This window comes from Anomaloglossus baeobatrachus, chromosome 8 (genome assembly GCF_048569485.1).
Source record: "Anomaloglossus baeobatrachus isolate aAnoBae1 chromosome 8, aAnoBae1.hap1, whole genome shotgun sequence".
In the NCBI taxonomy this organism is placed as follows: Eukaryota; Metazoa; Chordata; class Amphibia; order Anura; family Aromobatidae; genus Anomaloglossus; species Anomaloglossus baeobatrachus.
This window is the reverse complement of record NC_134360.1, coordinates 240,011,425-240,024,055: the sequence shown is the minus strand read 5'-3', so window position 1 is coordinate 240,024,055 and position 12,631 is coordinate 240,011,425. Positions and strand designations below refer to the sequence as shown.

At 46.2% G+C, this 12,631-nt stretch overlaps 2 protein-coding genes across 2 annotated transcripts in view; one reads left to right on the top strand and one right to left on the bottom strand.

Annotated features, from left to right (window-relative positions):
• EBNA1BP2 (EBNA1 binding protein 2) overlaps positions 1 to 12,631 on the top strand; it is a 68,297-nt gene that overhangs the window by 34,861 nt on the left and 20,805 nt on the right. The window lies entirely within an intron of this gene.
• CFAP57 (cilia and flagella associated protein 57) overlaps positions 1 to 12,631 on the bottom strand; it is a 48,042-nt gene that overhangs the window by 29,906 nt on the left and 5,505 nt on the right. The window contains exons 2-6 of the mRNA XM_075320433.1: positions 7,860 to 8,040; positions 5,271 to 5,587; positions 3,679 to 3,968; positions 610 to 769; positions 347 to 499 (exon numbers count right to left, since the gene is read on the bottom strand). Of these exons, the coding sequence (XP_075176548.1) occupies positions 347 to 499; positions 610 to 769; positions 3,679 to 3,968; positions 5,271 to 5,587; positions 7,860 to 8,016 (1,077 nt within the window). The 5' untranslated portion in view covers positions 8,017 to 8,040. The remainder of the gene's footprint in view (positions 1 to 346; positions 500 to 609; positions 770 to 3,678; positions 3,969 to 5,270; positions 5,588 to 7,859; positions 8,041 to 12,631) is intronic.

Here is a 12,631-nt window from a genome sequence, read left to right as displayed (position 1 = left end):
ACTGGTCATTATGGTTAGATATTGATGTAGATGGTGATTTGGACACTGATTCTTCCCCATGAGAACATTGCTTATGTCAGAAATGCTTCATGTCCACATGTATTTCATGAAGATCGGCCCAAGCACCTTTGAAGTCAGTGAAAAGCTTCATCTTTACAGAAGAGGACCTCTAGGCAGGGGCGGACATATGCACAGGGGCCCAAGAGGTAAGGGGCCCCACCACCTCCAGAGCAGGTGGAATTGTGCGTTTTCTGAGCTTTTGAGCTGCATAGGGCCTATATATTGTTCTTGCACCAGGGCCCTTTTCTGTGTCCACCAGTGCCACTAGGGGGCAGCCTGGTCTTACCTTGGTGAGGTCCGCAGAGGACAGCGCGATGCTGTAGAGCTGGCTCCTATCAGTACTGACGATAACCGTCTCCTCGGACGGGCTCAGACACATGCACAGGATCTCCTGCTGCTCGGAAAGCCCCGGATCACTGTTATTCTTATCCTGCGGGATCTGCCGGAGAAAGATAATATCGTAGTCTATACAATATACGTGTCAGTCCGGCCGCCGTATTGGTCACCTGACGCTATCTTCCATTTTGGCGCCAGCTCCACCAGACGTACCCTAATGTTCCGTCCTCTCTTATAGAATTCTCGATCCTCCACTTTCTCAAACATGCAGACGGTGCCGGGGCCGCCGGAGCACAGGAACCCCTTAGAATAGGGCAAGATGGAATAGATGTGTAACGGGGATGACGGGGTGCCGCCAAACGCAGAGAGGGCGCTGCGGAACATTGGAAAGGATCTGTTAACCGTCGTGTAGCCGAATGTATACACAGTTATCATCAAATTCCTTTAACCTGTCACCAATACAAAACAGGTGATAGAAAATAACAACCTAAAAAGAATATACAGCTTATATTACACAGTGCGAAATGTATTGTGCTTAATGATGAGCAGATCCCGGAGCCAAGTGAGGACAACCAAGGGGGACGCCAGGGGCAGGGGCACAGACCGTACGAGTGGCTCATCTGCGCCTTATCTCACCTTTACGGCGCATCCTACAGACGTCTTCATATACTTATGACGTGTGTTTTCTTTATGCAATTTTCCTATGTTAGTATATCAAAAATGATCGATGTAATTATGATACTTTTTATTTTTTCTGTATATGATTATTTCATCGTAGAGTATTTGTATGACTTTATAGGCCGTGAACAAGGTCTATTGACCGAAGCGTTAACGTTGGTTTATGTGCACAGACCACTGCGATGATATTAAATCTAATTGATATGTCGTGCTATTTTCTACCCTGGATCCTAGAGCACTTGGTGGGACTATTCCTTTAAGCCACCCTTCTCCTTGCCTACCTGTCTACTGTAACCATCCGTGGTATTTTCTACAGCACTTGGCTGGAATATCCCTTAAAGCCGCTCTTCTCCTTGCCTACCTGTCTACTGTAACCATCCATGGTATTTTCTACAGCACTTGCTGGAATATCCCTTTAAGCCGCCCTTCTCCTTGCCTACCTGTCTACTGTAACCATCCGTAGTATTTTCTACAGCACTTGCTGGAATATCCCTTTAAGCCGCCCTTCTCCTTGCCTACCTGTCTACTGTAAGCATCCGTGGTATTTTCTACAGCACTTGACTGAAATATCCATTTAAGCTGCCCTTCTCCTTGCCTACCTGCCTACTGTAACCATCCGTGGTATTTTATACAGCACTTGGCTGGAATATCCCTTTAAGCCGCCCTTCTCCTTGCCTACCTGTCTACTGTAACTATCCGTGGTATTTTCTACAGCACTTGGCTGGAATATCCCTTTAAGCCGCCCTTCTCCTTGCCTACCTGCCTACTGTAACCATCCATGGCATTTTCTACAGCCCTTGGCTGGAATATCCCTTTAAGCAGCTCTTCTCCTTGCTTACTGAGCTATGGACTAGATGTCAAGCTGACACTTTTTTTGCCGCTGGTCACCTATCTGACTATCCCCATTAGGATAACCCAGGCAAGACATCCAACTTTTAAAGGTGGGGTGCACACTTTGTACAATGGCTGTACTGATTTACAACCCCAACCACATGTAAACATTTCAATGGGAAAACGGACAAGCTGCCGAAATTCAAATGCTTAATAGTTTATGGAAAAGAGGTGAAATTTTCATGTGAATTTCACTTCTTCAGTGCACAGACTAATTCTGCTACGATCTGATTGGCTGCGGTCCTCACGTGACAACCCCTCTTGATTGGCGATGCCAATGATGAGTACAGAGGATCGGCGCCGGTATGGTAGATGAAAATCTTTTTTATACCTATTTTCCGCTTTTTTTCATCTTCCTGTGCCCATTCATAAGTGTTTGTCCACGATAGGACAACCCGGTAAAGAAATTAAATGAGTGGCAGGACATGTAAAAGAAACACTACTCACCAGTTAAATTCCATGACGCTCCAGTGGCCCCTTCTTTGATATTCTTCTTCTATAGTTCAATTATAAGTACATTGCAAATATTCGTATATATACATATGACCACTGCAACCAATCACTATCCCCAGCAATCAGTTTGTAACATTTTAGTGTCAGATAACAACTCCCCTTGGTTGGCAATACCAGTGATGAGTACAGAGCTTTGACGCCGGTCTGGTAGGACAACCCGGTAAAGAACTGTGATTATTATCAGAACATATAATAAAATTAAAAAAAAACAGCAACAATAATCACCAGTTAAATTACACAATGCTCCAGTGGTCCCTTCTTTGATGTTCTTGGTAGTTCGATTACATGGCAGATAGTCGTATATTTATGTGACCACTGCAACCAATCACTATCCCCAGCAATCAGTTTGGAACATTTTAATGTCACATAACTCCCCTTGATTGGCAATGAAAGTGATGAGTATAGAGCTTTGACGCTGCTCTGGTATGTGAAAATCTTTTTTATTTTTTTTTTCACCCTCCTGTATCCATTAATAAGTGATTGTCCAAAATAGGACAAACCAGTAAAGAAATGCCATTATTGGCAGAACATGTAGTAAAATTAAAAAAAAACAGCAACGATAATTACCAGTTAAATTACACAATGCTCTAGTGGTCACGTCTTTAACGTTCCATGTAGTTCGATTACATGGCAGATAGTCGTATATTCATGTCACCACTGCAACCAATCACTATCCACAGCAATCAGTTTGGTACATTTTAATGTCACATAACAACCCCCCCTTGATTGGCGATGCCAGTGATAAGTACAGGGCTTAGGCACCAGTCTGGTATGTGAGAATCTTTATTTTCAGCTTTTTATCACCTTCCTGTGCCCGTTGATAAGTGTTTGTCCAGGATAGCACAACCCGGTAAAGAAATGAAATGAGTGACAGGACATGTAATAAAAAAAATAAAAAAAACAACACTATTCTCCAGTTAAATTCCACAACGTTCCAGTGCTCCCTTCTCTGATGTTCCTGGTAGTTCGATTACATGGCAGATAGTCGTATATTCATGTGACCACTGCAACCAATCACTATCCCCAGCAATCAGTTTGGTACATTTTAGTGTCCTATTGAGACTAGAGATTGGCTGCAGTGGTCACAGCCAGCAACGGCATCATCAGTCAAGTGGGGAGTACACTCTGGTCTTTATGCCATAACATTTCCCGCTTCATTTCTTAAACTCTTGGCTGCCCCATTACAGGTCATGATCTTACCGCCCGTCATCAGCAGACGCCCGCCGTTTTTCGGGATGCTGATGTTGTGTGCTGGCTCTCCCTCCGATGTTCTGCTCCCAGCGCAGCTCTCCGGACTCCCACAGACAGAGTTTCCCGGTGTCTGTTCCACAGATGACTCGGTCTTCGGACAGCCACGCGTGGCTCAGGAAGTTATGGGCGTCCACTTTTTGAAAGTTTTGTTTCAAATTACCATCTACATAGCGGAAGATTTTGAAGACCCCGTGTCCCGTGACGCAGATCTGGGAATTGTCATGGGGGTTGAAGCTCACCTACAACATTAAGAGGAAGAAATCAGCTCTTCAGCACTCGTAAAGGTCATGTGACCCAAATACGGAGAGGACCTCCCACATGGTGGACTGTGGAGCATCAGGCTGCAGGGAAATGAATACAGAGAGGACCTCACACATGGTGGACTGTGGAGCATCAGGCTGCAGGGAAATGAATACAGAGAGGACCTCACACATGGTGGACTGTGGAGCATAAGGCTGCAGGGAAATGAATACGGAGAGGACCTCACACATGGTGGACTGTGGAGCATCAGGCTGCAGGGAAATGAATACGGAGAGGACCTCACACATGGTGGACTGTGGAGCATCAGGCTGCAGGGAAATGAATACGGAGAGGACCTCACACATGGTGGACTGTGGAGCATCAGGCTGCAGGGAAATGAATACAGAGAGGACCTCACACATGGTGGACTGTGGAGCATCAGGCTGCAGGGAAATGAATACAGAGAGGACCTCACACATGGTGGACTGTGGAGCATCAGGCTGCAGGGAAATGAATACGGAGAGGACCTCACACATGGTGGACTGTGGAGCCTCAGGCTGCAGGGAAATGAATACGGAGAGGACCTCACCCATGGTGGACTGTGGAGCATCAGGCTGCAGGGAAATGAATACAGAGAGGACCTCACACATGGTGGACTGTGGAGCATCAGGCTGCAGGGAAATGAATATAGATAGGACCTCACACATGGTGGACTGTGGAGCATCAGGCTGCAGGGAAATGAATACGGAGAGGACCTCACACATGGTGGACTGTGGAGCATCAGGCTGCAGGGAAATGAATACGGAGAGGACCTCACACATGGTGGACTGTGGAGCATCAGGCTGCAGGGAAATGAATATAGATAGGACCTCACACATGGTGGACTGTGGAGCATCAGGCTGCAGGGAAATGAATACAGAGAGGACCTCACACATGGTGGACTGTGGAGCATCAGGCTGCAGGGAAATGAATACGGAGAGGACCTCACACATGGTGGACTGTGGAGCATCAGGCTGCAGGGAAATGAATATAGAGAGGACCTCACACATGGTGGACTGTGGAGCATCAGGCTGCAGGGAAATGAATACGGAGAGGACCTCACACATGGTGGACTGTGGAGCATCAGGCTGCAGGGAAATGAATACGGAGAGGACCTCACACATGGTGGACTGTGGAGCATCAGGCTGCAGGGAAATGAATACAGAGAGGACCTCACACATGGTGGACTGTGGAGCATCAGGCTGCAGGGAAATGAATACAGATACTTAGTCAATCCGACAATTGTTCTGGGGGACGTTTACCTGGTAAATGGGGCTATTCTGGCTGTCCGCCCTCACGGTCGCCATCACTTTTTGCTTCTCCCACATCCATAGGATGATCTGCCACTCAGGAGCCCCTGACAGCGTCACCAGGTACTTGGAGTCCGGTGAGAATGCCATGCTGACAAACTCCTGCGCGATAAAGTCTGTAGCGCTCAGGACTTTGCGCTTCTTAAACGGCATGGACGCCAAATCATAGATGGTGACGGTAGCCTTGTCCAGGGACTTCTCGGACATCGCAAGGTAGCGGCGATTGGGGCTGATCGCTAACGCTTGCATTCCCTGACTCTTCTCTGAGCCTGCAGACAAGAAAGTCATACATAAGAGGGAAAGTGAACCAAAAGGCCTACTCCATAGACTACTACGGGGTGAAGGGGGTCCCCATACTATGCTTTGATGGCTGCTGTGGACCAGCAAAGGGCACCAACCCTCAGAGCCAAGGGAGGGTGAAGTAGCAGCAGGGTGATGTTGTGTGCTCTCATATATGAGATAGGAAGGAGGATGAAAAGTAATGGATACTGCTGACTTACATGTCCCTTATGGATAAAATGTTATTTTACATTAAATCTCTAAATTCTCTCTTTTAAATCAATTAAATATTAGTAAAAGTCTATATGTTTAGATTGTGAGCCCCAATGGGGACAGCGATGATCACGTCTTTAAAGGGCTATGGAATTAATGGTGCTATATAAGTGAATAAATGTATAGTCAGTGCTACATATATGATGTAATATATGACTTTATTCTTTAATAAAAATGTAATGTTTTAAAAAATATAAGTGAATAAGATAAATAAATGACAATTCGCTATGATTGGTGTCTCTATGACAACATGGTGAAATCCAGTGACCTGATTAATGATGGGAGTCCCCTTTAATTGTGCCTTAGTTTGTGTTGACTTTTGGACGAAAAAGTTACAATGATGGTCGTCCTGTGCAGGATGGAGCCTAAACCCCTTCAAGGCCACAATAAGTTATTAAAGGGGTTGTCTTCAGGAGAGGTTATGAATATTGGATTGGTGGGAGTTTGACACCCAGGACCACCAGTGATCACCTGTTTGCAGACAGGAGTACAGAGCTGGAACACCACAGCGCCATACACTGTGTAGTGGCCATTCCTGGGTACTGCATCTCAGCTCAATACACTTCAATAGAAGCTAAACACTGCAATACCAGAGAAGTCACTGCAGTGTGTGTAGAGGGCTGTGGTGCTCCATGCACTTCTGATGAGGGTGATCCTGGGGCTGCCGGCTGTTGGGCCCCCATGGGTCTAATACGTCATCATCCCTTTTAAGAGGTTAACAACGCCACCTGACTTTAGATATTGTGTGTTTATATGTTATGGTATCCTGCTACTCTGCGGATTCTCCCTAGGGGTGCAGTCACACTTGCCTGTGTGGCGCCCCTGCGGCTTTAGGCGCCACAGGGTACTGCGCCTCACCCGAGGTGCAGTATTAATTTCGAATACGGAAGAGGTTGTCGCAGGAAACCACCACCAACAACACACTCAACCATCACATAACACGGGAGCTCTTCCACTGGGACTGGGCTAGGGTAGGGTGGGTGCTGGGTGGCCATCATGAGGTATGGGACCTCTTGCCCACTAGTTCAGCATCCCGGGAGCGAGAACCAAAAGGGGAGTTGGGAGCCATCACTCTCAGTAGTCTGTTGGTTCCGGGCGCACCAAGCGCCAGGTCTCACTCAGGAGGAGATAAGCAGAGACACGGACTGTTCGGGACCCGTGGTCTGGAGCTGGAAGCTCAACTCGAGTTCTTAGGAAAGAAGGAGGATCCCAGGGTTCGCGGGGAGTGGAGAAGGCACGTGTGACCCATTCCACGGCCCAGGAGCTGGAGGGAAACCGTCGAAAGGAGACGCACAGAAGCAACCGCCGGCCTCGACCTCTGAAGTATCCGGGATCGGCTGAAGCCCATCATAGCGTAGCTCGGTGCTCCAACGGCGGTGTGACTTCAGTGAGTAAAGAACTTGAACTGCACCTTCTGTGTCATCCCGTTACTGCCGGCGCTCTCAACCTCGTGCCCCTGCGCCATAGGCGACTACCACTCCTATCATCTTACCTGGGGCCTAGCTCTACCTGTGGAGATTTGTGACACCCGAGCTGCACCACCATCCGCCCCAGCAGAGAGAGACCCTCCGCAGCAGCGGCTAATAATTGGTCGCACACCACTGGTGGCGTCACAAACAACTACCCCCATCATCCATATCCCCAGCTTTATTGACACCGCTGGGGTCATGAAACCGGGCAAGGCCACCGCGGCGACACAGGAGCAGCACCGAGGCACGGTGAGGGGTAACCCCAGACCTCGTGGGCACGTCACCCATATCTCGAGCGAGTCTCGCATCGCATCACCCGGCACGGCCGCACACTCTCCTAACAGGAGCGAGTAAGCTGCATGTATTTCTATTCAGCTGACCCACACCTGTCCGGAGAGTGTGCGGCCGTGCCGGGTGATGCGATGCGAGACTCGTATGAGTCTCTGGCAAATGTGACTGCACCCTTAGACTGACCCCCATATGTGTGCCTTCCCTCGCCCCTTCCCTCTGAGGCTCCTACCTGGAATAAACTTCTGCCATTTCTGGTCCACGTTATACTTTATACAGTTGTTGCCGGACGGGAAGATCACGTTTTGTTCATCGAAGTAACAGATGTTATTGGCGACTTTTGGTCGCAGACCAAAGATATAATGAGACTGAGCCACGATCACAGACATGATGGAGGAATGTGACGGGTGAACCTGCAGATGAAAAAACAGGGAAAGAAAAGGAAAAAACATTATTGTAATAGTCAAATTCCTCTAATTCTACAGAAGCGGGATGTAACGCGGGGCGTTCCAAGACGAGACGCAATCGGATCAGAAGATGGTTCCCCTGACCGATGGCGTCATGTGACATCTGGGCAGGATGGCGGCCGCTGCTGCCCGGGGAGGGGGTATTATGGGCGGAGAGGGCAGTATCGGATGTTACCTGTCACCACGACCAGGAATTTGGCAAAGTCAGAATCCAACAGATTCGGCAAGTTGTAACTCACCGGATGCAGTCGTGTTGCTGATGGTAAGTACTGTATACACTTAGTATATATTTTATCCACTAGGGGAAGGATGAACCTGTGATCAATAAACTTCTGTGTTTTATCAATATCCTGTGGCTTCAATAGAAAAAGAATATAGCAGACGTGGGGCACATGGGGGTAACGGGGACCTCCCTGTCCCCATGGGACCCCTTAGGCCACATTCACACACCGTTTTTTCATCTGTTCAAAACAGAAAGGTTTTTCAAGTCGATCGCACTTCAGGGAAGACTCCATCATTGGGGAGTTTTTTTTAAGGAGCTTTTTGTTTCCTGAAACAATTATGAGGTTTTTTTGTCCTCAAGTGTTTTTTTTTTCCAGCCTTTTGATTGGACAGCGCCTGGGGTGCAGCGGATCCATCATGTGAACAGACTTGAATCCTCGTTTTCCCAACGGGAATTTTTCAACACCTCATCATAAAAAATGCTGAAAAAAATCCTCATATAAACAGCAAAGTGGATTTCCCATAGAAATGAATTTTAAAAAATGGTGAAAAACTCATATGAATAGTAAAGTCAATTTCCCATAGAAGTGAACAGGACAAATTTTACCATTTTTTTTTTAACTGATTATAAGATAGTTTTTTGGGGAAAAAAACCCCAAAAAAACCTACAAATAAAACTCAGTCTACGCTCAAACAGAGCTGATTGACAAATCTATATTTTTTTAGAGGATCCGAGCAACAATTCTCCAACAATGCTTTTGAAAACTCTTTGCATTCAGGTGTATAGGATATACACTTTGCTGTTCCATTACAGAGGTTTTTTTAAGCCTTTTTTTCTTTAAGAAATTTGAAAAATGTCTGATGGAGATAATGTGCGTCATGTCTGTGAGTCACATCCTGATGGAAAAAGCTCCAAACCAGACACTGCCCAATCAGGAGGCTGCAAAAAAAACAAACACTGCCCAATCAGGAGGCTGCAAAAAAACCAAACACTGCCCAATCAGAAGGCTGCAAAAAAACCAAACACTGTCCAATCAGGAGGCTGCAAAAAAACCAAATACTGTCCAATCAGGAGGCTGCAAAAAATCCAGACACTCTCCAATCAGAAGGCTGCAAAAAAACCAAATACTGTCCAATCAGGAGGCTGGAAAAAAAACAAACACTGTCCAATCAGAAGGCTACAAAAAAACAAACACTGTCCAATCAGGAGGCTGCAAAAAAAACAAACACTTTAGAAAAAGAAACCTTCCACAAAATCCCTCAAGAATAAAATCCCCCAAGAAGGAGCGTTCTCTGAAGCGATTTCTGCTTGAAAAACCTGTTATTTTTAAAAATGTAAAAAAGACGTCTGAAAACAAGTGTAAAAGCCGCGGCCGCTCCTCACTGTGGCGTCTAAGCAGGTATCGCAAGTTGTGGCCTCAGCAGGGACCTATAGACATATATATACACACACATATATATACTGTATACAGGGCCACTAAGGGGTTTAATCGCGCCTGCGTTTCCAGCAACGTCACCACAGGGCTCCGAGAATAATCCCAATAATACACAGCACTCAGCACATAACAGCCATCATCACCCTCCATATGTACCTAACACACAGCACTCAGCACATAACAGCCATCATCACCCTCCATGTGTACCTAATAAACAGCACTCAGCACAGCATCATCACCCTCCATATGTACCTAACACACAGCACTCAGTACATAACAGTCATCATCACCCTCCATGTGTACCTAATAAACAGCACTCAGCACATAACAGCCATCATCACCCTCCATGTGCATTATACACAGCACTCAGCATATAACAGCCATCATCACCCTCCATGTGCATTATACACAGCACTCAGCACATAACAGCCATCATCACCCTCCATATGTGCATAATACACAGCACTCAGTACATACAGCCATCATCACCCTCCATGTGTATAATACACAGCACTCATTATATAACAGCCATCATCACCCTCCATATGTGCATAATACACAGCACTCAGCACATAACAGCCATCATCACCCTCCATGTGTATAATACACAGCACTCAGCACATAACAGCCATCATCACCCTCCATGTGCATAATACACAGCACTCAGCACATAACAGCCATCATCACCCTCCATGTGCATTATACACAGCACTCAGCACATAACAGCCATCATCACCCTCCATGTGCATAATACACAGCACTCAGCACATAACAGCCATCATCACCCTCCATGTGCATAATACACAGCACTCAGCACATAACAGCCATCATCACCCTCCATATGCATAATACACAGCACTCAGTATATAACAGCCATCATCACCCTCCATGTGTATAATACACAGCACTTAGCACATAACAGCCATCATCACCCTCCATGTGCATAATACACAGCACTTAGCACATAACAGCCATCATCACCCTCCATGTGCATAATACACAGCACTTAGCACATAACAGCCATCATCACCCTCCATGTGCAAAATACACAGCACTCAGTACATAACAGCCATCATCACCCTCCATATGTGCATAATACACAGCACTCAGTACATAACAGCCATCATCACCCTCCATATGTGCATAATACACAGCACTCAGCACATAAGAGCCATCATCACCCTCCATATGTGCAAAATACACAGCACTCAGTACATAACAGCCATCATCACCCTCCATGTGTATAATACACAGAACTCAGCACATGACAGCCATCATCACCCTCCATGTGCATAATACACAGCACTTAGCACATAACAGCCATCATCACCCTCCATGTGCATAATACACAGCACTTAGCACATAACAGCCATCATCACCCTCCATGTGCAAAATACACAGCACTCAGTACATAACAGCCATCATCACCCTCCATATGTGCATAATACACAGCACTCAGTACATAACAGCCATCATCACCCTCCATATGTGCATAATACACAGCACTCAGCACATAAGAGCCATCATCACCCTCCATATGTGCAAAATACACAGCACTCAGTACATAACAGCCATCATCACCCTCCATATGTGCATAATACACAGCACTCAGCACATAAGAGCCATCATCACCCTCCATATGTGCATAATACACAGCACTCAGTACATAACAGCCATCATCACCCTCCATATGTGCATAATACACAGCACTCAGTACATAACAGCTATCATCACCCTCCATGTGTATAATACACAGCACTCAGTATATAACAGCCATCATCACCCTCCATGTGCATAATACACAGCACTCAGTACATAACAGCCATCATCACCCTCCATGTGCATTATACACAGCACTCAGTATATAACAGCCATCATCACCCTCCATGTGTATAATACACAGCACTCAGGATATAACAGCCATCATCACCCTCCATGTGTATAATACACAGAACTCAGCACATGACAGCCATCATCATCCTTCATGTGCATAATACACAGCACTCAGTACATAACAGCCATCATCACCCTCCATGTGCATTATACACAGCACTCAGCACATAACAGCCATCATCACCCTCCATGTGCAAAATACACAGCACTCAGTACATAACAGCCATCATCATCCTCCATGTGCATAATACACAGCACTCAGCACATGACAAACATCATCACCCTCCATGTGTATAATACACAGCACTCAGTACATAACAGCTATCATCACCCTCCATGTGCATTATACACAGCACTCAGCACATAACAGCCATCATCACCCTCCATATGTGCATAATACACAGCACTCAGTACATAACAGCCATCATCACCCTCCATGTGTATAATACACAGCACTCAGTATATAACAGCCATCATTACCCTCCATGTGCATTATACACAGCACTCAGCACATAACAGCCATCATCACCCTCCATGTGTATAATACACAGAACTCAGCACATGACAGCCATCATCACCCTCCATGTACCTAATACACAGCACTCAGTACATAACAGCCATTATCATCCTCCATGTGCATAATACACAGCACTCAGCACATAACAGCCATCATCACCCTCCATGTGCATAATACACAGCACTCAGCACATGACAAACATCATCACCCTCCATGTGTATAATACACAGCACTCAGCACATAACAGCTATCATCACCCTCCATGTGCATTATACACAGCACTCAGCACATAACAGCCATCATCACCCTCCATATGTGCATAATACACAGCACTCAGTACATAACAGCCATCATCACCCTCCATGTGTATAATACACAGCACTCAGTATATAACAGCCATCATCACCCTCCATGTGCATTATACACAGCACTCAGCACATAACAGCCATCATCACCCTCCATGTGTATA